Source organism: Rhinatrema bivittatum, chromosome 1 (genome assembly GCF_901001135.1).
Source record: "Rhinatrema bivittatum chromosome 1, aRhiBiv1.1, whole genome shotgun sequence".
In the NCBI taxonomy this organism is placed as follows: Eukaryota; Metazoa; Chordata; class Amphibia; order Gymnophiona; family Rhinatrematidae; genus Rhinatrema; species Rhinatrema bivittatum.
This window is the reverse complement of record NC_042615.1, coordinates 50,984,427-51,012,150: the sequence shown is the minus strand read 5'-3', so window position 1 is coordinate 51,012,150 and position 27,724 is coordinate 50,984,427. Positions and strand designations below refer to the sequence as shown.

Below are 27,724 nucleotides of genomic sequence, written 5' to 3'. Positions count from 1 at the left end.
TCATTCATTTTTTATGTTATTTTAATTTATATTCTGCCTTTCCTGACTACTTAGTCACTTCAAAGCAGATTATGTGCAGGTGCTGTAGGGTATTTCCTGTGTTCCCAGAGGGCCTACAAGCTAAGGGCCGGATTTTCAAAGCCCTAGGCACGTTAAGGGGGTGGTTACGCGCACCGGGCCTATTTTATAAAGGCCCGGCGAGGCGCGTAAAGCCCCGGGACGCGGCTAAGTCACGGGGCTTCGAAAAAGGCGTGGGGAGGTCCGGGGTCAGAAGCTTCCGGGGGATCGCGTGCCGGCAGGCTGCCCGGAGGCAGAATGTAAAACAAAAGTCGGGGGGGGGCGGGGGGGCTTTAGGATAGGGCTGGGGGGGGGATAGGTTAGAGGAAGGGGTGGGAAGGTTAGATTAGGGGGTTAGGAAGTTCCCTCCGAGGCCGCTCCGAAATCGGAACACACTGTGAAATCGGCCGTGGGCGTCGGCGCGCGCGGGGAGCACAATTGTGCACCCCCTTGCGCGCGCCGTCCCCCTGATTTTATAACATGGGCGCACCTGCACACGCATGTTATAAAATCGGGCGTCCGTGTGTGCGTGCCGGGTAGCGCCTGCACATTTACACCCACGTGCTTTTTTAAAAATCTGTCCCTAAGGGTCTGATTTTAACCCATACTTTGTCTATGGGAACAGTGCTTAGCAAACGAGGTCCTGTGTTATAACTCGTGTTTCATACCACTCCAACACGAGGGACTTGGTGATGTGTTTTGATGTGAGGGATTAATTCTGGTGTATTCTATACGCTTTGCTTTCTGACCTGGTGTTCTTATTTTGTGTGTCTGCCCAGCTCTGACCTTTATTTGGCTGTGGAACTGTGTCATATATAAACTATAGAAAAGTGAGAGCTTTGTATCATTTATAAACTCTTGGGAGTTACAGTACGTATACAACGGGCTTGGACAGGAGTGCAGGTTAAGCAGAGGAAACAAAAATACATGAAAGGTAACATTAAAAAAAAAAAATTAAACTAGAGAGCATAGACTGAACATGAATTAGGATACATTTACATTAAAATAAAGAGAAGCCTTTATATCAGCCAAGAGATAAGGCTCTAAACTGATTTGCTATTATATATTATCGGAACATCTTCAAGCATAAACTACAAATGTTCTTAGCTCCTAAAAATATCAGTGGTGATAGGGATGTCTAAAACACCGAGAAGACTGTGTGCAATGCCAAATGTTTTTGTTCGGTCTAACAAAAAAAAAGCATCTCTGCAGTGTCAAAGTATGCAGACAAACCTGTCCAAGATGTTTAAAACCTACACAGTGTGTTTCGTATACTCTGTGCTTGTGCATTTACATAATACATAGATAACGTGCATACTGTAAATATTCAGCTTGTTCATGGTTAGCCAGATTCCAGATCCTGGGAGTTGTTGACATGGAAATTGTACAGCAGCTGCATTAAATTTGTGAAGTGGGAGAGGACGAATGAAAGTCCAGTTAAAATTGGCAGGAAAACGGGGGTCAGTGTATTGAGGTCTGTGTGCAGGCTTTCATTTAGTGTGTTGTGGAAGAAGAGACAGGATGCTGATTCCTGATTAATGTGACACTGGCAGAATGCCCTTAAACTTAAATATATATATAAATATATATATGTGTGTGTGTGTGGGTGGGTGTTTATTTATTTAAAAAATAAGTAACAGTGGTTAGGCACAAGAAGTTAATGCTATGATTTCCCACACTTTAGAAACTGGAGCTATTTAAGTAATAATAAAAATCTCTTATAAAGAGCAAAGGGGTAGATTTTCAAACATAGGGGCACGCGATTCCGTTGTGCACCATTTGTGTGCGTAAGTGGATGCACAGAAATTTATGTTAGATTTATGTTGTGGAAACTGCACAGTTTATAAAATACTGCACATTTCTGCCTTGAAAGCCTGCGCCTATGATGTAGTAAACACACATATTTCCAATGCCAGAAAATGCTAGGGCTGTGATTTTTAAAATGGGTTTTGCGCATGTAAATGTACTTTACCTGTCTAAGGGGGTTTTGAAAATTGCTACTATGTGCACCATTGAATTGCCCATGGGATTAACTCACATAAGTGCACTTTGCTCAAGTAAATGGCTTTTGAAAATTGCTACGATAGCATGTTACATTTACGCGCTAATGCCTTTGAAAATTACCCCCTTTCTCTATCTGCCTATTTTAATCCTGTTAACATTAAATTGTTCATGTTTGCCGTGTCTCTCCTGACGCAGCCACGTGGCGAAACACAGTCCGTGTCTGGGGGGTTTCCACAATGTTTATGCCATTTGTAGTATTATGGGACTGATTAAAACTTATTGGAACCGTTTCAAGATTTTTTTTTTTTCTTTTTCCAGGCATTTGTTGCTCACAGACAAAGGCGTTAGCGATTCACATTTTTCCCCTTTCCTAACCTATTTTGTAAAGATAAATGCGTATATTTTAGGTGCATAAAAATACATAACATGTCTGCCTAATAGGCCTGAAATAAACGCAGAGGCAGCTATTTTATAAAGTATGTGCAGATACCGTTCTCAAGAAAAAAAACAACACTTACGTACTTGTGCATTTGGACTCAGCAGTTTGCTGATGACGCCGCAAGTTCGCCCAGTCCTTCTCCGGTTCACCTAGACTCTCTAACACTTCATCCTGAATCCCCCCACAGTTCACCCAAAACCTCCCACCCAGAAATTTCAAATTATGTATCTGATTTCAATTGTGCATGGTCACGTTTGCTAATATAATGATAATATATATTTATTTATTTGTTCTTATATACCGACATCACATCGATTTACATTATAACAAGTGGAGACTGAAAGGAAATTACATCTGAACAAAATTCTTAAAAAGCTTATCGGTATAACAGGGCCGATGAAAAAGTAGAGGGATAAGAGAGGGGTGGAGGAAGGGGGAATGCAGAGAGCAGGAACATAGTAACAATAGTGTTAACAGGTATAGCCTAACAAGAAAGTAACATAACATTAAGTTTAACATGTATGGTATATAAACAGTTTAAATGTATGGTAAACAAAAAGTCTAACAAGTATGATGTGGTATCCACGGAAAAGGGGGTGTGTGGGAGTTTTTGTGTGTGGCTGTAGGGTGTTCAGGGGGTCATGTGAAGGCTTGATGGAACAGCCAGGTTTTCAATTTTTGGTTTTTTTTTTAAGTTTTGAGTGTTTGGTTCCAGTCTTAATTCTTGAGGCATGGTGTTCCATAAAGAGGGGCTGGCAATAGATAGCGCTCGTTCTCGCATTGTGGTGAAGTGCGTAAGTTTAGGTGTGGGAATAGGGAAGGGTTCCGTTATGGGCTGATCTGGTGCTTCTACGTGGGTTTTTGAAATGGAAGGCGGAGTTAAGCCAGTGTATGTCTTTGCTATGTTGAGTCTTGTGTATGAGTGTTAGACTCTTATAGCGTATTCTGAATTGGATCAGCAGCCAGTGAAGGTCTCTTTTATTTATTTATTTATTTAATTATAGATTTATTGATTTTTCAAATGTATACAGAAAAGTAAATACATATTCCATAATATAATTACTAGATAACACTTTCAAATATATTCAATCTAATTTATGATATAATCAATAGAATTTTGCAATCAACTTCTAAAAAAGAACAGAGGCATAATAACTAAAGGGAGATTATTACAATCAAATTCTAAGCAAAATTCTGCATTGTACTTCCTGCATTTATTTAATTTATTCACTGGGTATGGGGGACACTACGGCTGATCTTCTTTGTTCAATAAAAGTTTTCAAGTGATCAAGCACGAAAAAAATGAAAGTATCTTGCTGTTTTTTAATTACACACTTACATGGATAGCGCAATATAAACGAATATCCCATAGCAATAACTTCTTGGCGAAAAGCCAAGAAGCTCTTCCTCTTTAACTGTGTAAGTGTTGAAAGATCAGGAAAAATCTTTATTATACTGTCGTTAAATGAGATGGGATATTTACTAAAATAGGATTTCATCACTTTGTTTAAGTCTAATAGATTCATAAAAGAAACCAATAGTATACCCCTATCAATTATTTGATTATTTGTACTTTCTAGGAAATTTGTGAGATTCCCTTGAAAAGGAGTCTCCTCAATGTTCAAATTAGGGTTTCTCTTAGGAAGAAAATAACAATAACTAATTGCAGGCAAGTCGTTTTCAGCAAAAGACAATACTTCTTTAAGAAACCTATGTAAAGTTTCAATTGGAACTTCACCTACTACTCGGGGAAAATTTAACAATCGCAAATTCAATCGTTTCGTATTGTTCTCAGACATTTCAATTCGCCTGGACAAAAAATCCCTGTCTTTAACAACGGCAACCTGAAATTCTACATTTTTCTTCCCCATTTCCTCTAATGACTTAATTCTATCTTCTGTATTATGTAGAACACTCTGTATCTCTATTATTTCCTGATTATTTTTCCCAGCGATAACATCCATTTTTCTCTCTAACCCTTTCAAATTAGATGCCATCGATGCCATCATGTCCCACAATAACTCCAATGTGACCACTGTGGGACGTGTCGAAGTCTCTGGGATTCTCTCACTACCTGTAACTTGATCTTCTCCTCCTAAATCAGCTCCCTGGGTAGTCTGAACCCTCAGATCTTTTATCGAGCTTGAAATAGGTCTCTCTAAACTTAAATCCTCAATGCCATTTACACCTGTTGGCGTCTGTGGCCCAGGAACAGTAGACTGAGATTGCCCCAGAGTTACTTCAGATGCTCTCCACTCCGGTGGTAGTCCTAGATTTGGGCTCAGTGAAGCCTCCTCCATAGATTCTGACCGACCTCCCTTTTGGCCAGAATCAGCAGTATCCTTGGCTACTGGATTAGATGCAGGATTGGTCATAAAGCGAACAATTTCCTGCTGTGTTAAAATTGGAAGGGGCGAAGAGGGATATACCCTAACCTTCCCCTTCTGCTTTGGAGGCATGCCACTTTTAACACATCAGAGAACTCCAAAATAGAGTAAGTAATAGAGTAAGTAACACCACTAATGTTTTAAATGTTTTGAAATATGCTTAATGTTGCAAGCTTTATTACACAATGACAAAGAATATCAAAACTATTCAAAAGATAAAACTGGCACAATAACACACACACACACACATTGATAATGTTTCCTAGTCAGTCATTCCTCAATCACACTACTTCTAAACTCTCTTTAGTGTTATGCATTTATAGCATGTATAAATACCAACATAAAACATTGCCAAAATATGTACAGAGTGTTTGTAATGAAACACTGGATCTCGAGAAGGGAAATTGATCTCTTATTGTTGATTCTATTTTATAAGTCGATTTGCCAATTCAGTGTCTCAAGACTTCAACTGTTGTTAATTAGCAACAGAAAGTACAGGACTGCAAGGAAGCACTGAAGTCTGCTACAGATGCAGCTCTGGCAAATAAGACAAGGGAAGGTTTCCAACATGCTGACAAGATATTGGAAGTTCACATATGATCATGCTGTATTTAGCAAGTTGTTAATTAACAACAGTTGAAGTCTTGAGACGCTGAATTGGCAAATCGACTTATAAAGTAGAATCAACAATAGGAGATCGATTTCTCTTCTCTAGATTCAGTCCATGATATTAACGCAAGAATAGCTATGAACCATATTTTCCCCTGACGAAGCCTGTATGGCGAAACAGAGGCCCTTGTGGGGACAGAGAGAATACAGGACGTTGCAGAAGTGTAATAAAAACTACACAGGATACAGAAAAATCATTGGGACAGAGTCAATACAGGACCCAGAAATACTGGTGGAACCCATATGAAGTGGTAAAGATATACCCAGGACTCTACACAACATTCTTCTAAAACAATTACAAAGTATCCTTTCTTGTGGACTGTGGTTCATCTGTATCACCTTTTTAATGAAGGTGTCTTTCATGTTACTTCTTACTTTCACCCTTCCCCCCAACGGGCTCCCCCGCCGATCGTGAGGCTCTGCTCTTCGGCCCTCCGCTTCCACGGGCCTTGCTTACCTTCCTGCTGCATCGGGGATCACGCCAGCCAATCGACTCCGAGGCGCCCGTGTGACATCACTCTCGGGCGCCTCGCACGGCCTTTAAATCGGATCTTCACCGCCGGCTTCCTCCTCTTCTGCGACGGACCTCCGGGGATCGGCTGCTCGGGCCTGCGCAATCGGCGCTGAAAGCCCGTCGGGGTAAGGCTTCTTACTTTCACCCTTCCCCCCAACGGGCTCCCCCGCCGATTGCGAGGCTCTGTTCTTCGGCCCTCCGCTTCCACGGGCCTTGCTTACCTTCCTGCTGCATCTGGGATCACGCCAGCCAATCGACTCCGAGGTGCCCGTTTGACATCACTCTCGGGCGCCTCGCACGGCCTTTAAATTGAACCCTCTCCCCTGGCGTCGCGCGCCGGGCGTCACGCGCACGAAGGAGCGCGACAAAGGGGCCAGCCCCTTTGTGCGCCCCTTCGTGTGGCCCCTTTCGGACTGCCCCGCGAGGCTACCCTATCTCACCACCATTGCCACTCCTCGTCGCACCGATTCCCCCACATCCGGAAAGAACCACGATCAGAAGACAACGGAACCTCTCCCCCCGATGCACTTGCTTCCTCAGAGGGCCCAATATCGGATACCTGCACCCAAGACATCCGAGACCAACAGACCACCTGACCTCCAACCTTAGCCAAGCCCTTGCATCTGAAGCCTCTGCCGGATGAGATCGTGTGGACCACTTCCTACCAGACCGGATGAGATCGTGTGGACCACTTCCTACCAGACCCCAACCATTTTACTGGCTTTCCTTAAAAGAACTCTTCTGTACCCCTTAAGTCTCAGCTTCTCCTCCCCTCCCAATCCCTTCCTCCCTGCAGCCTTCTCTGCAGCCCTCCTATCTGGAAATGGTCACCAACCTTCTCCCACCTCTAACCTCCCGCCAATCACCCACTTCACCCTTCTACACCCAACTGTAAGCACCATAACCACAATGTACGCTACCTCTTAATTAAACATATTGGGAGCTGCTCATTATATTACTCTGTTTTTATAACACAATACTATTGCACCATATTATATTGCACTGTATTTCTGACCCTGTAATACTGCTCCCAGCTTGATAATCTGAAATTTTATCTGTATAATCTGCATAAACCTGCTTCGTTTATTCTGCATTGTATATCCAGTAATGTAATCCACATTGTCTTACCTCCACTGCACATCCTGCTCTCTCCTAACCTGACGACTGACCTCCACCCACCCGTCTCACAACCACCCGTCTGTCCCCCCCAAAATGTGCTTCCCTACTATACCTATCATACACCACCCCCACCGGCGGATCCTCCGCCCAGCACACCCGCTCTCTTTTACCCAGCATAAATCCCTAGTACCCATCATGATCTCACCCATTACACAGCTGCTAGGCCTAGCCACGCTTGCCATCTCCCTATTCAATGCACAATCCATCCTAAAGAAAGCCCCCATACTTCAAGATTTACTCACTGACACCAACCCAGATATCTGTGCTATCACAGAATCCTGGCTAAAAAATTCAGACCATGTTTTCATCAACCAACTCCCGACACAGACATACGATATTTTCTCCATCCCAAGGCCCAAAAAAAGAGGAGGAGGCATACTCCTAGCTACCAAGAAACACCTTAACCTCAAGCTACAAACCAGCTCCCCCCCCCCCCCAAACTTGAAATTGGTCTTTTTAAATCCAAATCCCTGCAGGTCTGCCTTGTCTATGCCCCCCCCCCCCCCGGCATACTTGAAAAGGACACATCCCCCCTCATTGAATACATCACCGACAACATAAAGCCGGACACACCCGCAGTGATACTCGGAGATTTCAATCTCCATGTAGACACCCACCCTACTACGCCTGCTTGTGAAACTCTACTTGTCACCCTCAAAGCCCTGGGATTCAGACAGCTAATCTCTGAGCCCACACATAAAGCTGGCCACACACTCGACCTCCTTTTTGTTAACACAAGCATTACAGTACCCCAAGCACCCATCACCACCCCCATCCCTTGGTCCAACCATTTTCTCATCAATGCCCACCTCACCATCAATACCAACACACCAATCGCAAGCTCACATAAAAAAACAATTTCCTTCCGTAAACCATGTTCTTCGGAGGAACTCTCCCGAGCCTTCAGCAAAGTAAGTGAAAACCTCGACCTAACTAACCCAGACACCGCACTACTGTCATGGGATAAATCTATCTCCAACATAGCCAATGACTTTTGCCCCACCATCCACAAAATAATAACCCCCACACGCACCGAGAGAAAGCCATGGTACACCACCGAACTAAGAAAACTGAAACAAGACCTCCGTACCAAGGAACGTACCTGGCGCAAACAACCGACACCCACACACAAAATGGCCTACAAACATACATTGCATACATACCGACAAGCAACCCTCCACGCCAAACGTGACTTCTACGCAGCAAAAATCCATAGCTATAAATTCAATCCAAATGCCTTATTCTCTTTCGCTGCAGAACTCACGAAGTCCCCCTTTCCCTCCTCCCAAGAAGTAAATAGCATAGAGAAATGTGAGAAACTAGCAGACTACTTTAAAAGTAAAATCTCCAAAATTCTAACTCGACTCCCATCCAATCCCGCCCCTACAGACCCACTACCTATCGACAACAAAACTAATCTCGACTCCCTTGACACTACCTCCTCGAAGGAAGTTGAATCCATACTAAAAAAGATGCGACCAGCCACACATATCGCAGACGCCATACCATCAAAAATTCTCCTCACCATTCCCTCTGCCATTGCAAAACCAATAGCAGAAATCATAAACTGCTCCATTACCTCCGGGAAAGTCCCCGACCCACTTAAACTTGCCATCGTGAAGCCACTACTAAAAAAACCCACCCTCGACCACAATGACCCTGCAAACTACAGGCCCATCTCCAATCTGCCTTTCATATCCAAAATAATGGAGAAAGTGGTTAACACGCAACTCACCGATTTCCTAGAAGAAAACAATATTTTACATCCCGCTCAATATGGCTTTCGTAAAGACCGAAGCACCGAAAAACTCCTACTTGCAATAACGGATACCATCCTCAAAGGCATGGATCATGGCCAATCATACCTACTTGCCCTTCTTGATATCTCATCCGCCTTTGATACTGTGAACCATCAAATCCTAATATCACGCTTAGCGGAGATAGGCATCTCAAACACAGCCCTATCCTGGTTCTCCTCATACCTTGACCACCGAAAGTACATAGTCAAGCTTGATAATTTTGAATCCACTCACATTCCCCTCACACAAGGCGTTCCCCAAGGCTCCTCTTTATCGTCCACCCTCTTCAATATATACTTACTTCCACTCTGCCACCTCCTCTCCAAACTAGGACTAAAATTCTTCTTATATGCAGACGACGTACAAATACTTATTCCCATTCAGAAATCCATCAATGAAACCCTCCAGTACTGGGAAACATGTTTGACATCGATCAATTCTCTCCTCTCCAATCTACACCTAGCACTCAACGCCTCTAAAACTGAAATCCTCATCCTAGCAAATCAACCAATCGACTCAATCCACCAAATGATCCAAAATGCCTCACAAAATTACACACTGCCGCCCAGTGTCAGAGATTTAGGTATCTCCCTAGACAATCAACTAAGCTTCAAACCTCACATTAAATCACTTCTAAAAGGGGGCTTCTATAAACTTCAAGTCCTCAAAAAACTGAAGCCCCTTCTCCACGCCCACGACTTCCACACTGTTATGCAAACCACCATACTATCTAAACTCGACTATTGCAACTCCCTTCTCTTAGGCCTCCCAGCCTCCACCATTAAACCCCTTCAAATCCTTCAAAATTCTATGGCAAGAATCCTAACAAACACCAGAAAAACTGACCATATCACTCCCATACTCCAAGACCTCCACTGGCTCCCCATCACCTTCCGTTCCCAATACAAAACACTTACCATCCTCCATAACACATTATACAATAACAATTCACCCTGGCTTGATGATATGCCACAATTCCGTCAAGCTAATCGCCCCACTAGAAACTCCCTTGCTGGCACTCTCCAAACCCCTTCACTTAAAATTGGACACCTTACCACTACCAGGGATAGAGCCTTCACCATTGCAGGCCCCACCCTCTGGAATTCCCTCCCCGCCAAACTCCGCCTAGAACCGTCCCTGAGCCATTTCAAAAAAGGAATCAAGACATGGCTCTTTAAACAGGCATACCCCATTTCCTCCCGATCCTAGTCATTTTCCTCCACGAACCCCCTCAGCTCCCGCTCAGCCTATCTACCTTCTCCCTGACCTCCCCTATACCTTCCCTTTTCCCCCCTCCTCCTTCCCCTAGCACCCCTCAACCTCCTCTTACCCCGCCCTTTCACCCCCTAGCAATCTCTCCCTGAAAGTACTCTTGCTCTGTTGTACCCCTGTTCCCTCCACCCCCCCCCGCTCCTTTTCCCTCTCCTTTTCCCTTCCCGCTCCCTCCCTCATTTCCTCCCCCTGCACCAGCATTTATCTGTACATACGTGCACTTGCCTCCTTCATACTGTAAATAAGTTCCATATGCTAAGTTCTTAAGTGCACATGCTTCCTTAACATTGTTTATAGTTCACTTGCATATCTAACCCTATCATGAATGCAAAAGTGGTAACTCTGCTCGTTGACTCTCTTCACCTGTACTTTTGTATATTATCCAGTTAGCCCTCTTTCCTCGTTCATTGTAATTTCCTTTCTCAGTTACTTGTAAACCGACATGATGTGTCCTACGAATGCCGGTATAAAAAAAGTGTTAAATAAATAAATACATTTGCAATTCACAAAGGGCCGGATTTTAAGAGGTACGCGCGGGCGTAGATTTGTGCGCGCAACCCGACACAAATCGGAGCGGCCTCGGAGGGAACTTTCCTTCCACCTTCCCCTCCCTTCCCCTACCTAATCCGCCCCCCAGCCCTATCTAAAAAAAAACCCCCTGACCTTTGTTAAATAAGTTGCGCCTGCCTCCGGGCAGGCGTAGGTTGCGCACGCCGGCTGAGTACCGGTGCGTGATCCCCCAGCATGGCCGCTGTGCCAGAGGTCTCAGTCCCGCCCCGCCCCTTTTTTCAAGCCCCAAGACATACGCGCATCCCAGAGCTTGTGCGCATCACTGGGCCTATGCAAAATAGGCTCGGCGCGCGCAGGAGCGGGTTTTCGCGGTTACCCTTTTAAAATCCACCCCAAAGTATTTTTCTTGAAGTTCAGCTCTTTTGCAGGTGTTTTATTGTTTCATTACAAGCACTATGTATATATTTTGGCAATGTTTTAAGTTGGTATTTATACATACTATAAATGCATAACACTAAAGAGAGTTTAGAAGTGATGTGAATGAGGAATGACTGACAAGGAAAATCGATCAATATACGTGTGTGTTATTGTGCTAATTTTATCCTTTGAACAGTTTTGATACAGTGCCAGTGCTTACACATATACACACTGCACACAAACATACACACATGTGGGTCTGAAGTCTGTGCCAGGCAAAATAGTAGAAACTATCATAAAGAACAAAATTGCTGAACATGTAGATAGGCATGGTTTAATGGGACAAAGCCAACGTGGATTTAGCCTGCCAATTTTCCTCATTTTTTGAGGGAGTAAATAAACTTGTAGATAAAGGTGAGCCAGTTGATTATAGTGTATCTGGATTTCCAGAAAGCATTTGACAAAGTCCCTCATGAGTGACTTCTTTGTAAATGAAAAAGGTCATGGGATACGGACAGTGCCCTATTGTAGATTGGGAACTGGTTCAAGATCAGGTCTAAAACCTCTTTCATGAGTATAGGATGTTATCACCAAAAGTTTGTTACAACTGCAGTTTGGTGTTTGTGTTGAATCTAAATTAGAAAAGTACAAACAAAACTTGCTGAGTCACAATATGTTAGATTATTTTGGCGGCTCTTTCTTTTGTTGTAAGATGGACTGGAGTTACAGAGTTTTAGCTGCTGGTTTTCAGTGCTTCTCTTTTCTTGGCAGTTTATATAGCAGCTATGTACCTCTTGTCGGAAAGGGGGATGCTTCCATAGATGTTTGATTAGGATTTAATGTGTCCTAATATCCCATTATAACTCCTGCAAGAGGATGAGGGTCATGCATTCACTGTGCAAGGTCAAGTTTCAAAGGGCTAGAAATGCCAGCTTTGATTTTTTTTTAATTTTTTTATTCTTTCTTCATTTCCTTTCTCTGTCGTAGAAGTGGAACATGGCCAAAAAGAATAACATACTGACGTGAACTTTCATTTAAATCTCTTGGTGAGGTTATAGTTGGAAGGAGGAGGAAGAGAGAGGTTTAGGGGCTAGTTATCAACAGGGAATGTGTTTTATTAACATTTCAAAAAAAGAAAATCTGCAGAATAAGGAAAGAGAGGTGCTAGAACTGGAAGATTTCATTAATCATCTGTGTTTGCAGAGTGACTTCAGCTATTTGATTCAGATGTTTCGAACAGCTGTTTCCTACAGTTACCTAAACATGACTAAAATCTTTTCCAAGAACAGCAACAAAGAAAGGACTGTGTATAATTGATCCATCGCTAGTAGCTATTATGAAGAGGCAGAATTTATGCCACAAGCCAGGAGTGTTGGGAATCGTTCAACTGATATTTTCTATGTTTCTGTGTTATTTTATGGTAATATACTGAATTCACAGGAGCAGGCGTTCCTAGCGGTCTTACATAGCAACTCACTTATACCATTTTTGACTTTGTGACGGGAAATAAAATGAGCTTCTGGTTATCGACAGGAGAAGGCTAATTGCAAACACGCATCATCATGAATGGTGGGTTTTTTTTCTGCGAGACTGGCTGATATATCATGGTAGTTTGAGTCTGTCGTATTTTGGGTTGGACTGTCGTTATTTGCAAGACTTCTGGCCTGATTGGACAGTCCTGTTGCAGTGCTAATCAGCCAAACCTTAGGAATGCTGCAGATAGTGGAGCTACGTCAGGAAAAATGATGATCAGTTTTCCTATCACTTAAAAGCATGCTAATAGGATTCATTAGATTACCCTAATTATATGCTGCGAACGATCTGACCCAAAAGGTGAGCCATGTAAGAAGATTCCAGGGTAAGAGTGGTTGGGGGTCAGGGAGAAGCGAAGAAGAAATGGACAGAAGGTAAGAATAGAGAAGAACACCGGAGGGAGAGAAAAGAAAATCCAGCGGGGATTGGGTTTTAAGGATGGAAAAGGTGAATCGGATGGAAAAAGCGCAAAGCAAGGAACTGGGAGAAAGGAATGCAAGAGAGGAAATATAACCCCTGTGATAGTTTCTTATAGAAATAATGGCCTCCGGGATGGACTTGGTATTGAAACTAGGGGTGCTGTAGCACTCCTAAGCATGTAGGTTTCCATTATAGACAGGTCAAAACACCCCCATTATTGAAACTGTTCCCATTTCCCTGCAGGCATTTCCTGTTTGTTGATGCCATGTTTAATTTTGTCTCCAGCCATCAACTCATCTACCAGTGTATTAACTGCAAGAAATCTGCTTCCCATCTGTATGCCCAATTTGTGATTTAATTATCTGGCATGAGCATTTTTAATTAAAAACTCGATTGTGAAGGGTTTAGCTTAAAGTGAAATGTTGTGGCCACTAATAGTTCGCTGTACTAGTGGAGTTGCTCACTTTTTGATATTGTAGCATACTGGTTTCTCGTTCACTGTCCCTGGTAGATCCAGGCATCTGTAGTATCGTGCACCCTGGTAATTGGAAATGTCTGACTTACTTTTTAGTTGTATCCGTCCTCTGTTTGCCGGAAAAAGGGATATTAGAGATTAGAAAATGAAATCTGTTTGAGCTGGAGGAGCTTAGTGTTAATGCCAGAAGCTGAGCGGTATATAATGACTCATGCAGGGTTATTACTGAGTTCTCATCTCTTTAAAACACAGCCATGTCCATGCATGGCAATAAGCTTCCAGCTCCTTCACATTGCACTATGGTGATCTGAAGCTTTTGGTCATCTATTTTATTTTATTGATTTGTAGGCCATGCTCACCTTCTTCCTTCCAGAAAATTAAATAAATAGCATTATTTTCACATCTTGGTAATACTCGAATAAATTTGAGGTAAGTTTGGCAACAAAATACTTACATTATGTTTTTCGGTACCGTACAACCTATTTATCCCTCTTTTAACATTTGGACAGGACAAAGGGGGGCACATTGGGCAGCTGCTGGGTTACCATACAACAAATGGGGCTCCCTGGGTTCTTCTGGAAGGGGGGGGAAAAACTTGCCTCGGGGCCCTTGGGATTCAGGAACAAAGACAAATCCATGCCAATTGGTGGTGTTCCAAAAATTAAATTTTACTGAAACGTATGGTAAGTGATGATCCATTGATAAAACAAGCCAAGGTCCTGTGAGCGACATCCACCATGGGGAAAAACAAATGCAAACAGTCACATTTAACAATTCGTCAGCAAGCAGGGGTTTCTTCTTCCTCCAAACCCCTATCGGGATACTCCCGGGGATTTCTGTTCTTAGAAACTTGCCTTTTTGGTACCTGAGTCCGCCTGATGATTTCTCATTCTCTGCTGAAATCTTCTGAATGCACAGGGTAAATCCCCGGCACCTTATTGAGATCCTTCCCACTCCACTAGTTGTCCGCTATGTATTCTTCTGTAATTCATACTGTTAGAAGCTCTTGTTGCTACTCCTTTTGGGCGCAACACGTCTTTGGTTGCACATACACTTTCCTTGGAGATTGTCCTACTCCTGAAGGGTATATCCACAAGATACAGATCTGGATGATTCCCACAAGAGCAAAAATCGTGGGAAAGGTTTTTCTCTCACTAGGAGTCTAACCAAGACTCCAGCTGAGAGCCTCTCACAGCTGCTGCTGCAAGCATTGCCTGCTACCAAAATGATAAGGGGAATGGAACAGCTCCCCTATGAGGAAAGACTAAAGAGGTTAGGACTTTTCAGCTTGGAGAAGAGACAGTTGAGGGGGGATATGATAGAGGAGTTTAAAATCATGAGAGGTCTAGAACGGGTAGATGTGAATAGGTTATTTACTCTTTCAGATAATAGAAAAACTAGGGGGCAGTCCATGAAGTTAGCATGGGGCACATTTAAAACTAATCGGAGAAAGTTCTTTTTCACTCAACGCACAATTAAACTCTGGAATTTGTTGGCAGAGGATGTGGTTAGTGCAGTTAGTATAGCTGTGTTTAAAAAAGGATTGGATAAGTTCTTGGAGGAGAAGTCCATTACCTGCTATTAAGTTCACTTAGAGAATAGCCACTGCCATTAGCAATGGTTACATGGAATAGACTTAGTTTTTGGGTACTTGCCAGGTTCTTATGGCCTGGATTGGCCACTGTTGGAAACAGGATGCTGGGCTTGATGGACCCTTGGTCTGACCCAGTATGGCATTTTCTTATGTTCTTATGCCTCTCTAGCAGCTCCAGGTACTCTGACCTCGAGTCCTGGCTCTACTTCGAGAGAGAGAGAGCCCAGAAACTTCTCAGGTTCTTGGTTTTATTTAATCTACCAAGACCTTCAGGCACCTCCTACCCGGGGAGTGTTTAAACTACACCTCTTCTGACATCAGTGCAGTGTGTCTGTGTGGAGACCTACGCCTCACTAGTAGTAAGGGACTATTTAGACTTCCTTATGAACCTGTTCCCGATTCATGTACATCTCAAATCTTGCATGAACATTCCACTCCTGCCTTTATTTGATAATGTTCTCCTAAGTTAATTTAGGCTTCCTGGGTTGTTCCCTCACCCCACCCCACCCCTACCCCCAACAACCACACACCCTCACCCCTGTTTCCTCTCCCTGATGATGATGTTACAGGAGCAGAGGTCTCCTACAGGCAGATTTCCTGTGCCGAATCCTATCATACTCTTCCTGCCAGCAAGGTCCCCCCTGGCACTGCAAAACTATCAGCGTTTTTCCTAGAGTCTGGACCCAGTACCACCAGAGCTCAGTCAAATATCAATGGGTCCCATCAGAAGGGTCTTCAGGATGGCAGCATCCAAAATCTTTCACAGGGAAAGACTCTCAGAATCTCATCACTTCTCCAGCAGAAAGGCTTCTTCCAATCTGAGGCGACCAATGGGAAACACGCAAGCTTCACACTCTTCTTCTCCCCTAAGATAACAAACATTACCTACAAAATATATTCTTGGTTACCACTGATGTGATTCTAAATCCAGCCTACGTCTCTGACTTGATATGGTTTGAAGAGTGTAGACACGTCGACTGTGATTTTTGGAGTGTGTGCTATATATATTTCCCAAATATTTTCTTTTTTTTTTTTTTTTGCTCTTTGTAGACAGCGGATGCGTCAGTCGGCGATGTACGAGCTGTGCCAGGGAATGCAGCACGTCAGCGTGGAGTTTGGCCGTTTGCAGCTTAGCTTTGAAGAGTATACTGTCATGAAAGTTTTACTGCTGTTAGGCACAGGTAAGTTCATTTTTCTGATCCAGTAAAATTCAGCCGCCAGTATTGGGGTCTAAACCAAGAACCAACTGCATCCGATTAGGAACAGCCTCAGCCGAACGGTCCCAGTCTCATTGCCTCACTTTTCCGATCTGTGCTGCTGCTGCTGCAGCTTAGAAAAATGTGAAATTTAAAACAAGGAGATTCACATAGAAATATGAAATAGTTAATTCTTCTTTATTTTTAAATAAATATGCACATTTAGCCACTTCAGTACTGATAGATATCACTGACATGTCACATCCCATGTGATCTCCAGGGCCCTGTTGAGGTACTGGTACAGGAAACAGAGCTGCAGCTGCTGTCGGTCTGCAGCTGTTGCTCCTGTGTTTTCTTTGAACTCAGGACCCCGTCAGGGAGGAAAGCAGAGCCTGGCCTCTGCTGAGAGCTGGAGTCAAAAAAAAGCCATTGCTCAGCACCACAAAGCGGGTTAGGGAACAGAACAATGACTAACGTATGAAGAAATGGGAGGGGAGAGGATCATTGCAACATCACTGGAGGTCTGGCCCGGCCCAGGAGATAAAGAGTTAAGGGAAGAAGGTATCAAACAAGCGAAAAGAACAGCGAGCAAAGGGGAGACAGCGAACCATAGATTGCCATGGTCATCTGCGATCCGCCTGCCTATTCCTCCCCCCCCGATGAAGCAGTGTCTGCGCAATAAGGCGTACGGACTCCAGTTATATTTACTGAAACAAGGGCTAAGCTTCAGTTGCAGAGGTGGGCAAGAGTTATTTCCCCCCTGAAAACTGCATTAACTCATAACCCCCCCCCCCCCACCCCTCATAAACCAGATCTGTTACCTCTGAATATGTAATCTTGCCGCAAATAACAGGCTCCAGTTTAGGAGGGGTTATGTGTAGGTGCCTTTAATTGAGTTGACTTAGAAAATAGCCACTGCTATTACTAGCAACGGTAACATGGAATAGACTTAGTTTTTGGGTACTTGCCAGGTTCTTATGACTTGGATTGGCCACTGTTGGAAACAGGATGCTGGGCTTGATGGACCCTTGGTCTGACCCAGTATGGCATGTTCTTATGTCTAGCTCCTGAAATCCTCATTTCATCTACGTATTGACGCTGCATTTACTGTTTTATGTAAACCGATACCATGTTCCCAACTAATGTTGGTCTAGAAAAACCTCAAATAAATAAATAATAGATAAATAATAGATAAAACAGAACTCGTGACAGCGCTTTTTATTCAGATATCTTTTCGATGGTGGAAAAGATCTGCGGATCACTTAGATTAGGAACAGCCATAGACCTACTAGTCCTGTTTTTCTTGCCATGAAAAGTATCTGCGCTCTCAGTCTTGGGCATCCTGCCACCAATAATATTTTCAGCAACCAGACAAAATGAGGGTTTCAGGAATTGTTGTTGGTTCTTCTCCCACTAAGTTTCTTGTACACATACCCCTGCCTTGACCTGGGGCATTGTTACTGGAAAGTGTGTGTGGTTTCACAATTTTACTAGTTAAGGAGGTATTATGAGTAAAAAAAAAAAAAATACATTATCCTGATTTAATCATTTTTATGAGAACCTCCACCCAGTCCCCATAAAATGCCTTTGGCCGTGAAGGCTGCGAACGCTTTAGCAGTCGATGAGTTCATAAAATTGTATCTTTGACCGCCAGCGTTTTTCAGTAATTGGATTTCTTTTGCGGGCTGTTTTGCTTTCACCTTGCTGTCTGGAGCAGCAGCAGCAGAGAGATGCAGATTTAAGCAGCCGATCTGGCTGACCGTACCGAATTCTGTGACACCCTCAGAGCTAGGTTTCAGGCAAAAGCAGTGTAAAAATGTTCAAAATGCCTTCAAGTCAGTCTGCTGGCGCGTAGTGAGGTGTTCCAGTGACCACATCGGTCCTTTAGAAGACTGGCATCGTCGTAGGTTGTGATATTTTTTTTATCGGACCAACACTAGCTTTAAAGACCACATAAGTTCTTTCCCCAGATGTCAAGTTTCCTTGCAGGGGTTTTGAAATGGCGCACCTTGTGGCCAAGAGTTTAATTTCCTGTGACTTCCGGGAGGGAAAGAATATCACAGAAGTGGTAGCAACGTAGATTTGTCTAGAAAACACTGTGTAATGTTTTTGCCTGGTTCATAAAATTCAGTAGGTTTTGAAACCTAACCCTCCGCCATATTCTTTGCAGAAGTTCTCGCTTGCACGGTTCATTCTGCAGATTTTCTTCCTTTCCTCAGGTTATAGGAATTTAAATCCTTGTGCAAAAGATCTGCTGTTTCATAGTTGTGCAAGCCAACTGACTTGCAGACATTTTGTACTTTATTTAATTTAAAATTTATTTTTTTTTTTACTTCTTTTTGGGGTTTATGGTCCTAATTTGCTGTCGTATTCCGTTCCTCTGTTATCCTAATTGTGCTCAAAATTTTAAACCTGGCCCTAAAAGGGTAAATAAATTGCAACCACCGCAAAATAGACTACCCAGGCCCCAACTCCTTAAAATATATGTAATAAAAACTGAAAATTGTACTGCAGGGAGAGATCATTTAGAGATGGAGAGAGTGATTCCTCAGCTGCAGTCCAGTAGGCGCAGTTTTCTGAGTGTTTCGGCTGGCCGGTGGTTACATTTTGTGATCGGAATCCAGACTAATGTTTTTAAGATCGACCTTAATCCCACCCCCCAAGACCGTAAACAAGTCCATTCTCTTCATTTTCAGATTACGTTCCAGTCTTAAATTTGCAGTCCCTAAGTGGATCGCAAACTGCAAAATAAACTCCAAAATCCTGAACTGTGGTGTCACGGTTCAGGAAGCACGCCACCCATCTCTAACCTCATTAAAATGATATAAGAATAGTATTAGGCTGTGAAAATTCTCATGGTCTAAAATGTTTTGGGGGGAGGTCTTTTTGTTTACATTCTTAGCAACCTTGGTGCTAGGCTTTTTTTTTTTTTTTTTTATTTTATCTTTATTAAGTTTAACAATTTAGACAGCAATGCGGAGCAAAAGGGTTCTGGAAATAAAATAAAAAGGAAACACGGTTGTAAAAAGAAAATTATGATAAATCTTGAGCCCTCAAGGTGCTAGTCTTTTAGAAAAGCATTGACTGTGACATTAGAGTTACCAGTAGTTGTAAAGGTAAGAGAGTCTCTCTTCCCCTAAATGGTGTTCTTCAGTCAGCAGGTAACAGGCAGTGTATTCTGAGACTTGCACGATGACCACATCAAAGATGCTCTATTAACATTTTACGTGTTGCAAGAAACCACAAATTATATCTCAGATTTTTTTTTTGTTTTCACTCTTCCTCATCCCATAGAGTTTGGAAGTTAGCCAGAAGCTCTTCTGCATTTAATAAGTCAAATCAGAGACCTTGGGCAGACCACCAGAATTTGGTGTTTTGCTAGAGTTCCCTTTATTTGTGGTCCTGCTTCTAATTTCTTTTAGAAAGTGTTTTGGTGCCAAGTTGTTCTTGTATTTTTTTTTTGCTTTTTTTTTTGGATTCGGCAGTTTCCTCCAGCTCAATCAAAACCGGCATCTTTTGGGGCTGAGGTGCCAGTGGCCTTCATTTTCAGGTAGCCTAGGGTGGTAGGGGGGAGGTTCCCCCCCTATTTTTGTATCCTCCTCTCAACTTACTTAACCCAGCCATTACAGTGACCGTCCACAGCCAGAGGCCACAGACCACGGCTCCCTCCAAAATGCAATAAGGTAGACCCTAAGTCTGGTGGCTGGGACTTCCTTCCTCTGGGGACGATGGGGCTGTGAACGCTGCCTCTGTGGCATCCCCTGGCCCAGGGGAACAGACCCCTGGCGAGGGATCAAAATCCAGGTCTTAGTCGTGGCAGCGTGTTAACACCTCTGACCCTGAGCCTCCGGGTTGACACCTGTGTTTATCAGTGCTAGTAGTAAAATTAAACGTGCGGTGCAAAATACCAAGGAAACGTAATGCTACTGCTCACGGATGTCTTAACTCGGTAACCACAACCCCGAAGTCCTAGTTCTCAGTTCACCAAGAAGAAAGAGCTATAATCCTTTTACCTGTGTACAAGGGACGCTCTTTTAATTTTTCTGAAATTTTACAAAGCTGCTGCAGCAGGTTTTGTCCTCGGTGCAGTGCATATACTGTATCAGCATAGAGATCTGGGGTCAGTATTCAAAACCATTTAGCCAGGCAAACTCATAAGTTATCCATCTAAATGCCGACTTTTTGAAAATTGGGGAACGTTTCTGGCTAGATTTTAGCCTGGCAAGTCATTATCTGGCTATAAAATCTAAGTGGTTAAAACAAAGGTGAATGTAACCAGAGCCAGTCAGGTTTAAACGTTATCCAGCTGAAGTTAGCTGGATACTTGAATTGTGGATATTTATCCGGTTATAATCAGCAGGTGCTAGGTAGCTGGATAACTTCTACTTATGTCTGAATAGTCCGCCAGAAAAGTTGTAGGAAGGCAGAGGGTGCATTGGGTGCTGCTGCTTAGCTGGATAAGTAGCAATATACAGCCTGAGGTGGATAACTTATCTGGCTATTTCAGACCTACTGAAAGTAGGTCTAAACTTAAATAAGACTTATTCACCTAAGTAACGACTTCTACGGGGATATTTAGCTAACTTAGATAATTGGCTTAAGCTTTTGAATATCTACCCCCCTAGTGTTTTAATTTACTAGAAAACTCGAGACGTTGGCTTTACACTGTTGAGTACCTTAAGCAGTACATCCACAACTCTGACCATATGTGCAGGCAGAAAGTGGCAAAGTGAGGGAAAATAGTTCTCAGAAAATGCCGGCGTAATGATCCAGAAAGGCTCTAAAACACTGCAAGATATCCTTCTGTGTTTAGTACAGCTGCAGATATCCTATTATGTTTGATATAACTTGAGTTCTGGACTTTGGAAGCGGGGAGAGCTTTGCTCACCGTTCTGTCCGTGTCAGCTTTTCCTTTTTCTTTCCGTGTCTGTCTGGGTGCGTCTCCGCCACCTACGATTCTGCATCATCCATTTCAGGGTTTGCACGGCGCTGCTTCCTGGTAAATCTTCTGGCTGAGTCACAGCTGCTTCTGACTCTCTCTTTCTCTCAACTGCAGTGCAGGCACCGTTTACCGAGGAACTAGGGCCGGGCAGGCAGCTGTAACACAGGAGAGCTCTATAGGGTCCTGGTGAGAGGTCTTTCTGCATCGTGGTGTTGCATCTTTCACTTCTGTCTTTGCAGGCTGCAGAGAGGATGTGGGAAGGGGGAAAGGCAAGAGAGTCACCAACTCTCAGTGTTTTTTTCTTCACTTTTTAAGGTTTTCTTCACTTTTTAAGGTTTTTCCAGACAAGTTTAAAATATATTCCGTTTGGGTTCCAAAGCCACCGTTGTTCAAATTCATTTGAAACTTAAAAGCATATTGTATTTAAAGCTCATTTTAGAAAATGCTAAGCAAGAACTGTACTGTGTGTCTGAGAATTCTCCAGAACATTATGTCATCACGAAACAATTGAGTATTTTCAAGGTATTTTTATGGTATTTACATAAGTCGTGGCAGCAAGCAGCCTGCTAAACCTCACTATTCATCAAGCAAATTTAAAGAGGACATCCTAGGTGAAGGTGACCTTCAAAGGCATTTTTGCAGGTTAAACAGTGCTTTAATTGCAAATATAGCTTGTTATAAAATTGTCCACCCAGTATGTGTATAAACGTGTACTCGTGCTTCCTGTATGCCCTTAAGTTTACTCAGACTGAGCGGAGGCGTCCCCCCAGGGTGCGAAGTTGGGGAACGGTTTGGCCTTGCACGCAATACTTTTTTGATTTTGAAAAGTATTGCATGTAAACAAACTTCCTCCGACTTCTGGCACACGTGTTAAAAGGAGTAATTGTGCGCAGGTAGTTTGAGTGGGATCATTTCTAAAGTGAACCTATGACGGTAACATTGAAACAGCCGTGCGGGCACACATGTACGCCCGAATGCCAGCTCGTGCCAAAGGACGCGGCTGTGCGTATATGTGCGCAAAGTGTAAAACAGGCTACACGCGTGTACATGTGCGTGCAATTTTATATGGACGCGCACCTGTGCGCGCAACTGTTGCCTGTGCTGCCTAAGTGGGGGATTTTAGTAGACATGCGCGCTGACACAGTTACCAGTTTCCCCATTTGTTCCCAGTTAGCCCAGGTAAAAAATAGGACTTCCTAACCTAGTGAGTTAAATAGCTTCCCTTTAGCCCCCATCCTTAAAACCCCTCTGACTAGCCTACTTTTTTTTTTGTTTCCTGGACTTACACGCCATCCATAGCAGAAGTAAAGTTACGCGGTAGGGGACCCCGGCGCTCGCTTGTGCACGTAAAAATACTTGCGCGCAGATTTTATTGAAAAACCCCGGGAGGCCTCGCCTGGACCACGCCCAAGCCCCGCTCCTTTCTTTTTTTTTTGGAGAAAGTTTTGGGGGCGTGTGCTGGGAGATGCGCAGGTGGCTTGCACGCTTTGTAAAATCCCCCACGTGTCTCCCGGCTTTGGTGCTCCTAGGGCTTTAAAAATTCACCCCGTGTGCGTAAATTTGCTGCGGAGACTGTAATTAATGCACCTATTTGCTGACTTTCTTACAAAATTACCCCCAATGTACGTTAACTCTCGTTTGCCCAGGTCTGTATAGCAGCTGTTTATGTTTGAAGGAGCTGCACTCGGTATCAGCATCATAAGCCTGTTCTAGGTCCTTTCTTCATGAAGTCTGAATTATTTGCTGTTGGGCTGAATTAATTTATGATCTTCCTTGCTTCATCCCATCCAAAGATTGTTGCATTGATTAGAAGATGTTGATATATGATCCCTAGTAGCTACTGATTTTTCAGGAATTAACTACGGTAAATGTATTTGTATATCTACAGCAGGGCGGAAAGGACCGAACATGCTTATTCAATGGTATTTGGGATTTTTTTTTTGTTCTTATACCACAGTACCTAGGGATGGCCTAAAGAGCCACGTGGCGTTTGAAGAAATGAGGGCAAATTACATCAAAGAACTTCGGAAGATGGTGACAAAAGGCCCCAACAGCACCGGGCAAAGCTGGCAGCGGTTCTACCAACTGACAAAGCTTCTGGACTCCATGCATGACGTGAGTGCAATAAATCGCTGCTAGCACAGAAGCCAAATCGGGTGGCGGGTAATACGCAACACAGAGTATGGAAATGGCGCCCCGCAAACATTCAAAACTGCTTCTGAGCGTGCAGAGCAAGGCCCTGAATCAGGGGAGTTTCCACGAAAAGTGTACGCGTCTGGGTGGGACTGGGCGGTGTTCATTAAGGGAAGTAACAGGTAGCATATTTCTGGTTGCTAATTAAAACTGAACAAAACATTTTAATTTCAGTATTTGTGGACCCTAGGATTACAATTTTGCTGGCTTTTAAATTGGCCTTTAGAGGGTGGCCCCCTGGAGGCTGAAGCCATGGTCGGCATTAGCTAGCAAATTACTATGATCTGTCCTTGCTCTGCTCACTCATAAGTATGTGTGAATTTTTGTGGAATATTGTTTCTGTAATTTGTGGTGAGTGTAATAAATGCAGGATCCAAGTGCAGAGTGTGGTGTGGCAAGCTGGCAGCTGTCCACGGAGAGGAGGCTGCTTCAGGAGGGGACTGAGCTTTTGGCAGTAATCACGAGTGTGAGCTTGCCATTAGAAAAGCAGGGATTTTCTTCCATTTTTTTACCTGAATAGGCACTCATAGACATGCTGAGGATAAAACTGACCTTTCTCAAACTGATGAAATAGCACACGGAGGTTAGGATGAAACATTCTAGAAATGGAGCAAAACAGGAGTTGCTAAATTGGATTAACTGGTGATGGAATCAGTCATTGCATCGCAAATAATTTGGTTTTAAAGCCACTTACCTCAGCAGTGACAGTCTTGCCTTAGCACCCAGGGAAATCTCATCCTCTTTTACCCTTCATTTCTTTCCTCATGGGGAGGCTAATTTTGTACCATCGCAGGTAACTTATGCAGCAGTTATGGGCATAAGTTACGCCTATTTTCAAAATTAACTTAGGCGGTTAATTTCACTTTGAAAATTATGTGAAAGTGTGTGCAGAAACTCATCTGCATAAAGTTGCACTTGCTTTTTGCAATATGTAATTTGTGGATGCGAATTTACACATTTAGGGGTAATTTTCAAAAGGATTTGTGTGCGTAAAAGTAGCATATATTATAGCAATTTTCAAAAGTTCACTTAGGTGCGAAAAGTGCATCTACATGTCTAAAATCCAGTTTTACGCACGCAAATCCTTTTGAAAATTACCCCCATACTTTTTAAATAGAAAGTATGTGTGTAAATCCAAACTCCGCCCCTGTAGTGCCTCTTTTTTTGTGAATGCAAACGTATGCCCAAAATCAGGTTTCGCGCATGCTTTAAAACTGAAACAGGCATTTATATAACAAGCCATTTATATGTATAAGCCCATGTAATTATGTATGTAAATGCTTTGAAAATTCACCCCTTGGGAAGTGCTGAGCTGAAGGCATGGAGAAACTGTTATAGCTTTCTGGTAGGACATATTGCCTGTAAACGTCTGTCAAGAGGACCAGCATCGTGCTCAAAGATGGCAAAATCTCAGCTCAGGCTGCTCATGAAACAGGCCAAAGTTGAACAAAAGAATGCAATCCAATTGCAGTTGTCTCTATAACAATTCAGGAGATATAGTCCTCTACTCACAAAAAAAAAAGCACATTATTTACCTCAGCGTCCATTAAAGTCCGTATAAGTCACTGTCCATCAAGCAAAGTTAACTGGATAAACTTACCTCGCTAACTTTGGAGGTATATTCAATTGAATTGGATAACTTTATCCAGCTACGTTAAGGATAACTCTACGACATAACCAGCGTACCGGAGGATCTATCAATTTCCCTATAATTATAATTGTAGTGAAATGGTCCGCCATGGGAAAAGAAGGGGCGGGGAAGCGATGTTGAGCAGGCGGCCTCATCGCAGCGGTGTGTTTTCGCCCGCCGCGGGTTGCGGGCATGCTGCGCACTGTCGCCCCCCCCGTAGCACCAGTGAAATAGCTGTAGCTATTTCCGGCACTGACGCGGACGATGGTGATGTGCCGTAACATTATCGCCTGCAGCACTACAGGCCCCTAAATTTCCTTAGCCTCGCCTAAACCCCCTCCCCCTTTCCCCGATTTGCGTTGTCAACTCGCAGCGCAGTAGTTAACGTCCCATCGCGATTTGAAAGATGACCCGCTTAGCTAGATATCAAAATCCGGCTAATGTAACCCCCCTCCCCGAAGCAGCCGTGGGAGCACCCCTAAGGCATCCGGCTCAATTTTTTTTTTTTTTAATTCTTTATTTATTGTTTTAAAGAGCATAAGTACAATAAATAAAATATACTGAAAATAACAACAGTAATGACCGATTCTTGAAATTGTACAACCTTACATCAAATTAATAGCATAAAGAAAAAATTTTCTCACAGGACAAGCAGGATGGTTGTCCTCACAAATGGGTGACATCGAGGATGGAGCCCACCACGGAAAACTTCTGTCAAAGTTTAAACAGAACTTTGACTGGCCCCTACTGGGCATGCCCAGCAAGGCACTGACCCTGCAGCCAGCAGGGGTCTCCCTTCAGTCTTCTTTTTTCCGCGCAGCAGTTGCCACGCGGTGAAAGGAGCTCTCTAACCACGTTCCTGACAGGAATTTGGAAATTAATTTCCTAAGAAAATTTGCCCCTCAGGGGTCTCCCTTCGACAAATTTTTTAGTCATCTTACGGAACCCGGTAAGTTTTTTGCCTTCTTCCATCGACTGCCGTCGATTTTGGCCCTCGAGGCCTGTGGGCACTTACCGATCCCCAGCCTAAATTTTGGCTTCCAGCCATGGCAACGGGGCTCCGTCGTTGTCCGGATTGTACCCGGACTATGTCCATCACAGACCCCCACAGGGTTTGTGTAATGTGTTTGGGTAGTGGGCATGATGTCCTGACTTGCACCAAATGTGCCTTAATGACACCCAAGGGTCGCAAAGCCAGGATGGAGAAGATGGGGCTCCTCTTCCATGCACCAACCCCAACACCATCGATAGCATCGACGTCATCGGAACCGGCACCGTCGAAGTTGTACCATCATCGTCAACCCTCCGGTGACCGTCCGCCATCGATCGCTTCTCGGCCGTCGACTCCCGTCCCTTCCCCGGATGGGCGAGGGGATCGGAAAGAAAAGCACCGCCATCGACGGCATAAGTCTCGGCCTGTCGAGGATCCACAGCCATCGACCTCTGCTCAAGCCGAGCCACCGACAAAGAAGCCGCGAACAGACCGGACGCCCTCCACGTCTCGTTCGCCGGCATCGAGGAAACCCTCACCCTCTCGGGGTGTGGGGGCCGTGATCCCACCGGTTACGGTGGTCCCTCCGGCCCTGCCTCAGCCTCCCTCTCCCGTCGAGCCGGGTATGGTTACCCCTGGTCTCCGGGCAGAACTGGACCGGCTGGTCCAGGAGGCCATCGAGAAAGCGATGAAGAAATTACAACCTCCATCGGCACCGTCTCCGGCACCGGTTCCAGTGCCGCCCCCGGCACCGACGCCGGCACCAGCTTCGCCACCGAGGAGGGAACCGACCACCGAGCCGTTGATACAAGCGCTAGCACCGCTACTGAGCCGCATGGAGGCACTCATGACGGCCCTTCCATCGGTGATTCCAGTGCCATCGACAACACCACCGTCTCCGACTGGTTTCTCATCGGCAGGAGAAACACCGTTTCGAATTCCCCCTTCCGGGGTAGTTCCATCGGTACCTTCTGGTATATCTCCACCGATTTATCCTTCGGCTCCATCGATTCCGCGCCAGGCACCGATTATCGGCAGCACCGAAGCCATCGATGCCATTTCTGGTTCCACCTACCACACCGATTCCACCTCGGTTTCCATCGATGCCTTCAGAGCCTCAGCCAGGTCCATCAGGGCTACAAGCCACACATGATCCCTACGATACCTGGGGTGATGATGATGATACCTCTTCTGACACAGATCTGCCTTCGCCACCATCTCCTACAGAGAGTAGAAAAAGATCTCCTCCTGAGGATCTATCTTTCATTAATTTTGTGAAAGAGATGTCAGAAGTTGTACCTTTTCAACTACAATCTGAAGCTGATGACAGACACCAGATGATGGAACTACTTCAATTTCTGGATGCTCCAAAAATCATCGCTTCCATCCCTATACACCAGGTGTTTTTGGATCTGCTCAAGAAAAACTGGGAATCTCCTTCATCGGTGTCACCAGTTAACAAGAAAGCTGACTCCACATACCTTGTCCAGTCAGCACCAGGTT

The 27,724-nt window shown here is 44.0% G+C and overlaps 1 protein-coding gene across 5 annotated transcripts in view; it reads left to right on the top strand.

Moving 5' to 3' along the window:
* The window catches only part of NR3C2 (nuclear receptor subfamily 3 group C member 2), a 531,591-nt gene that overhangs the window by 465,675 nt on the left and 38,192 nt on the right, over positions 1-27,724 (top strand). For all 5 annotated transcript variants that reach the window (XR_003857159.1, XM_029604625.1, XM_029604838.1 and 2 more), the window contains exons 7-8: positions 16,320-16,450; positions 23,365-23,522. Coding sequence is in view for 4 of the 5 variants with exons in the window: in XM_029604625.1 (XP_029460485.1) it covers positions 16,320-16,450; positions 23,365-23,522 (289 nt within the window). In the remaining variant the exon portion in view is untranslated. The remainder of the gene's footprint in view (positions 1-16,319; positions 16,451-23,364; positions 23,523-27,724) is intronic.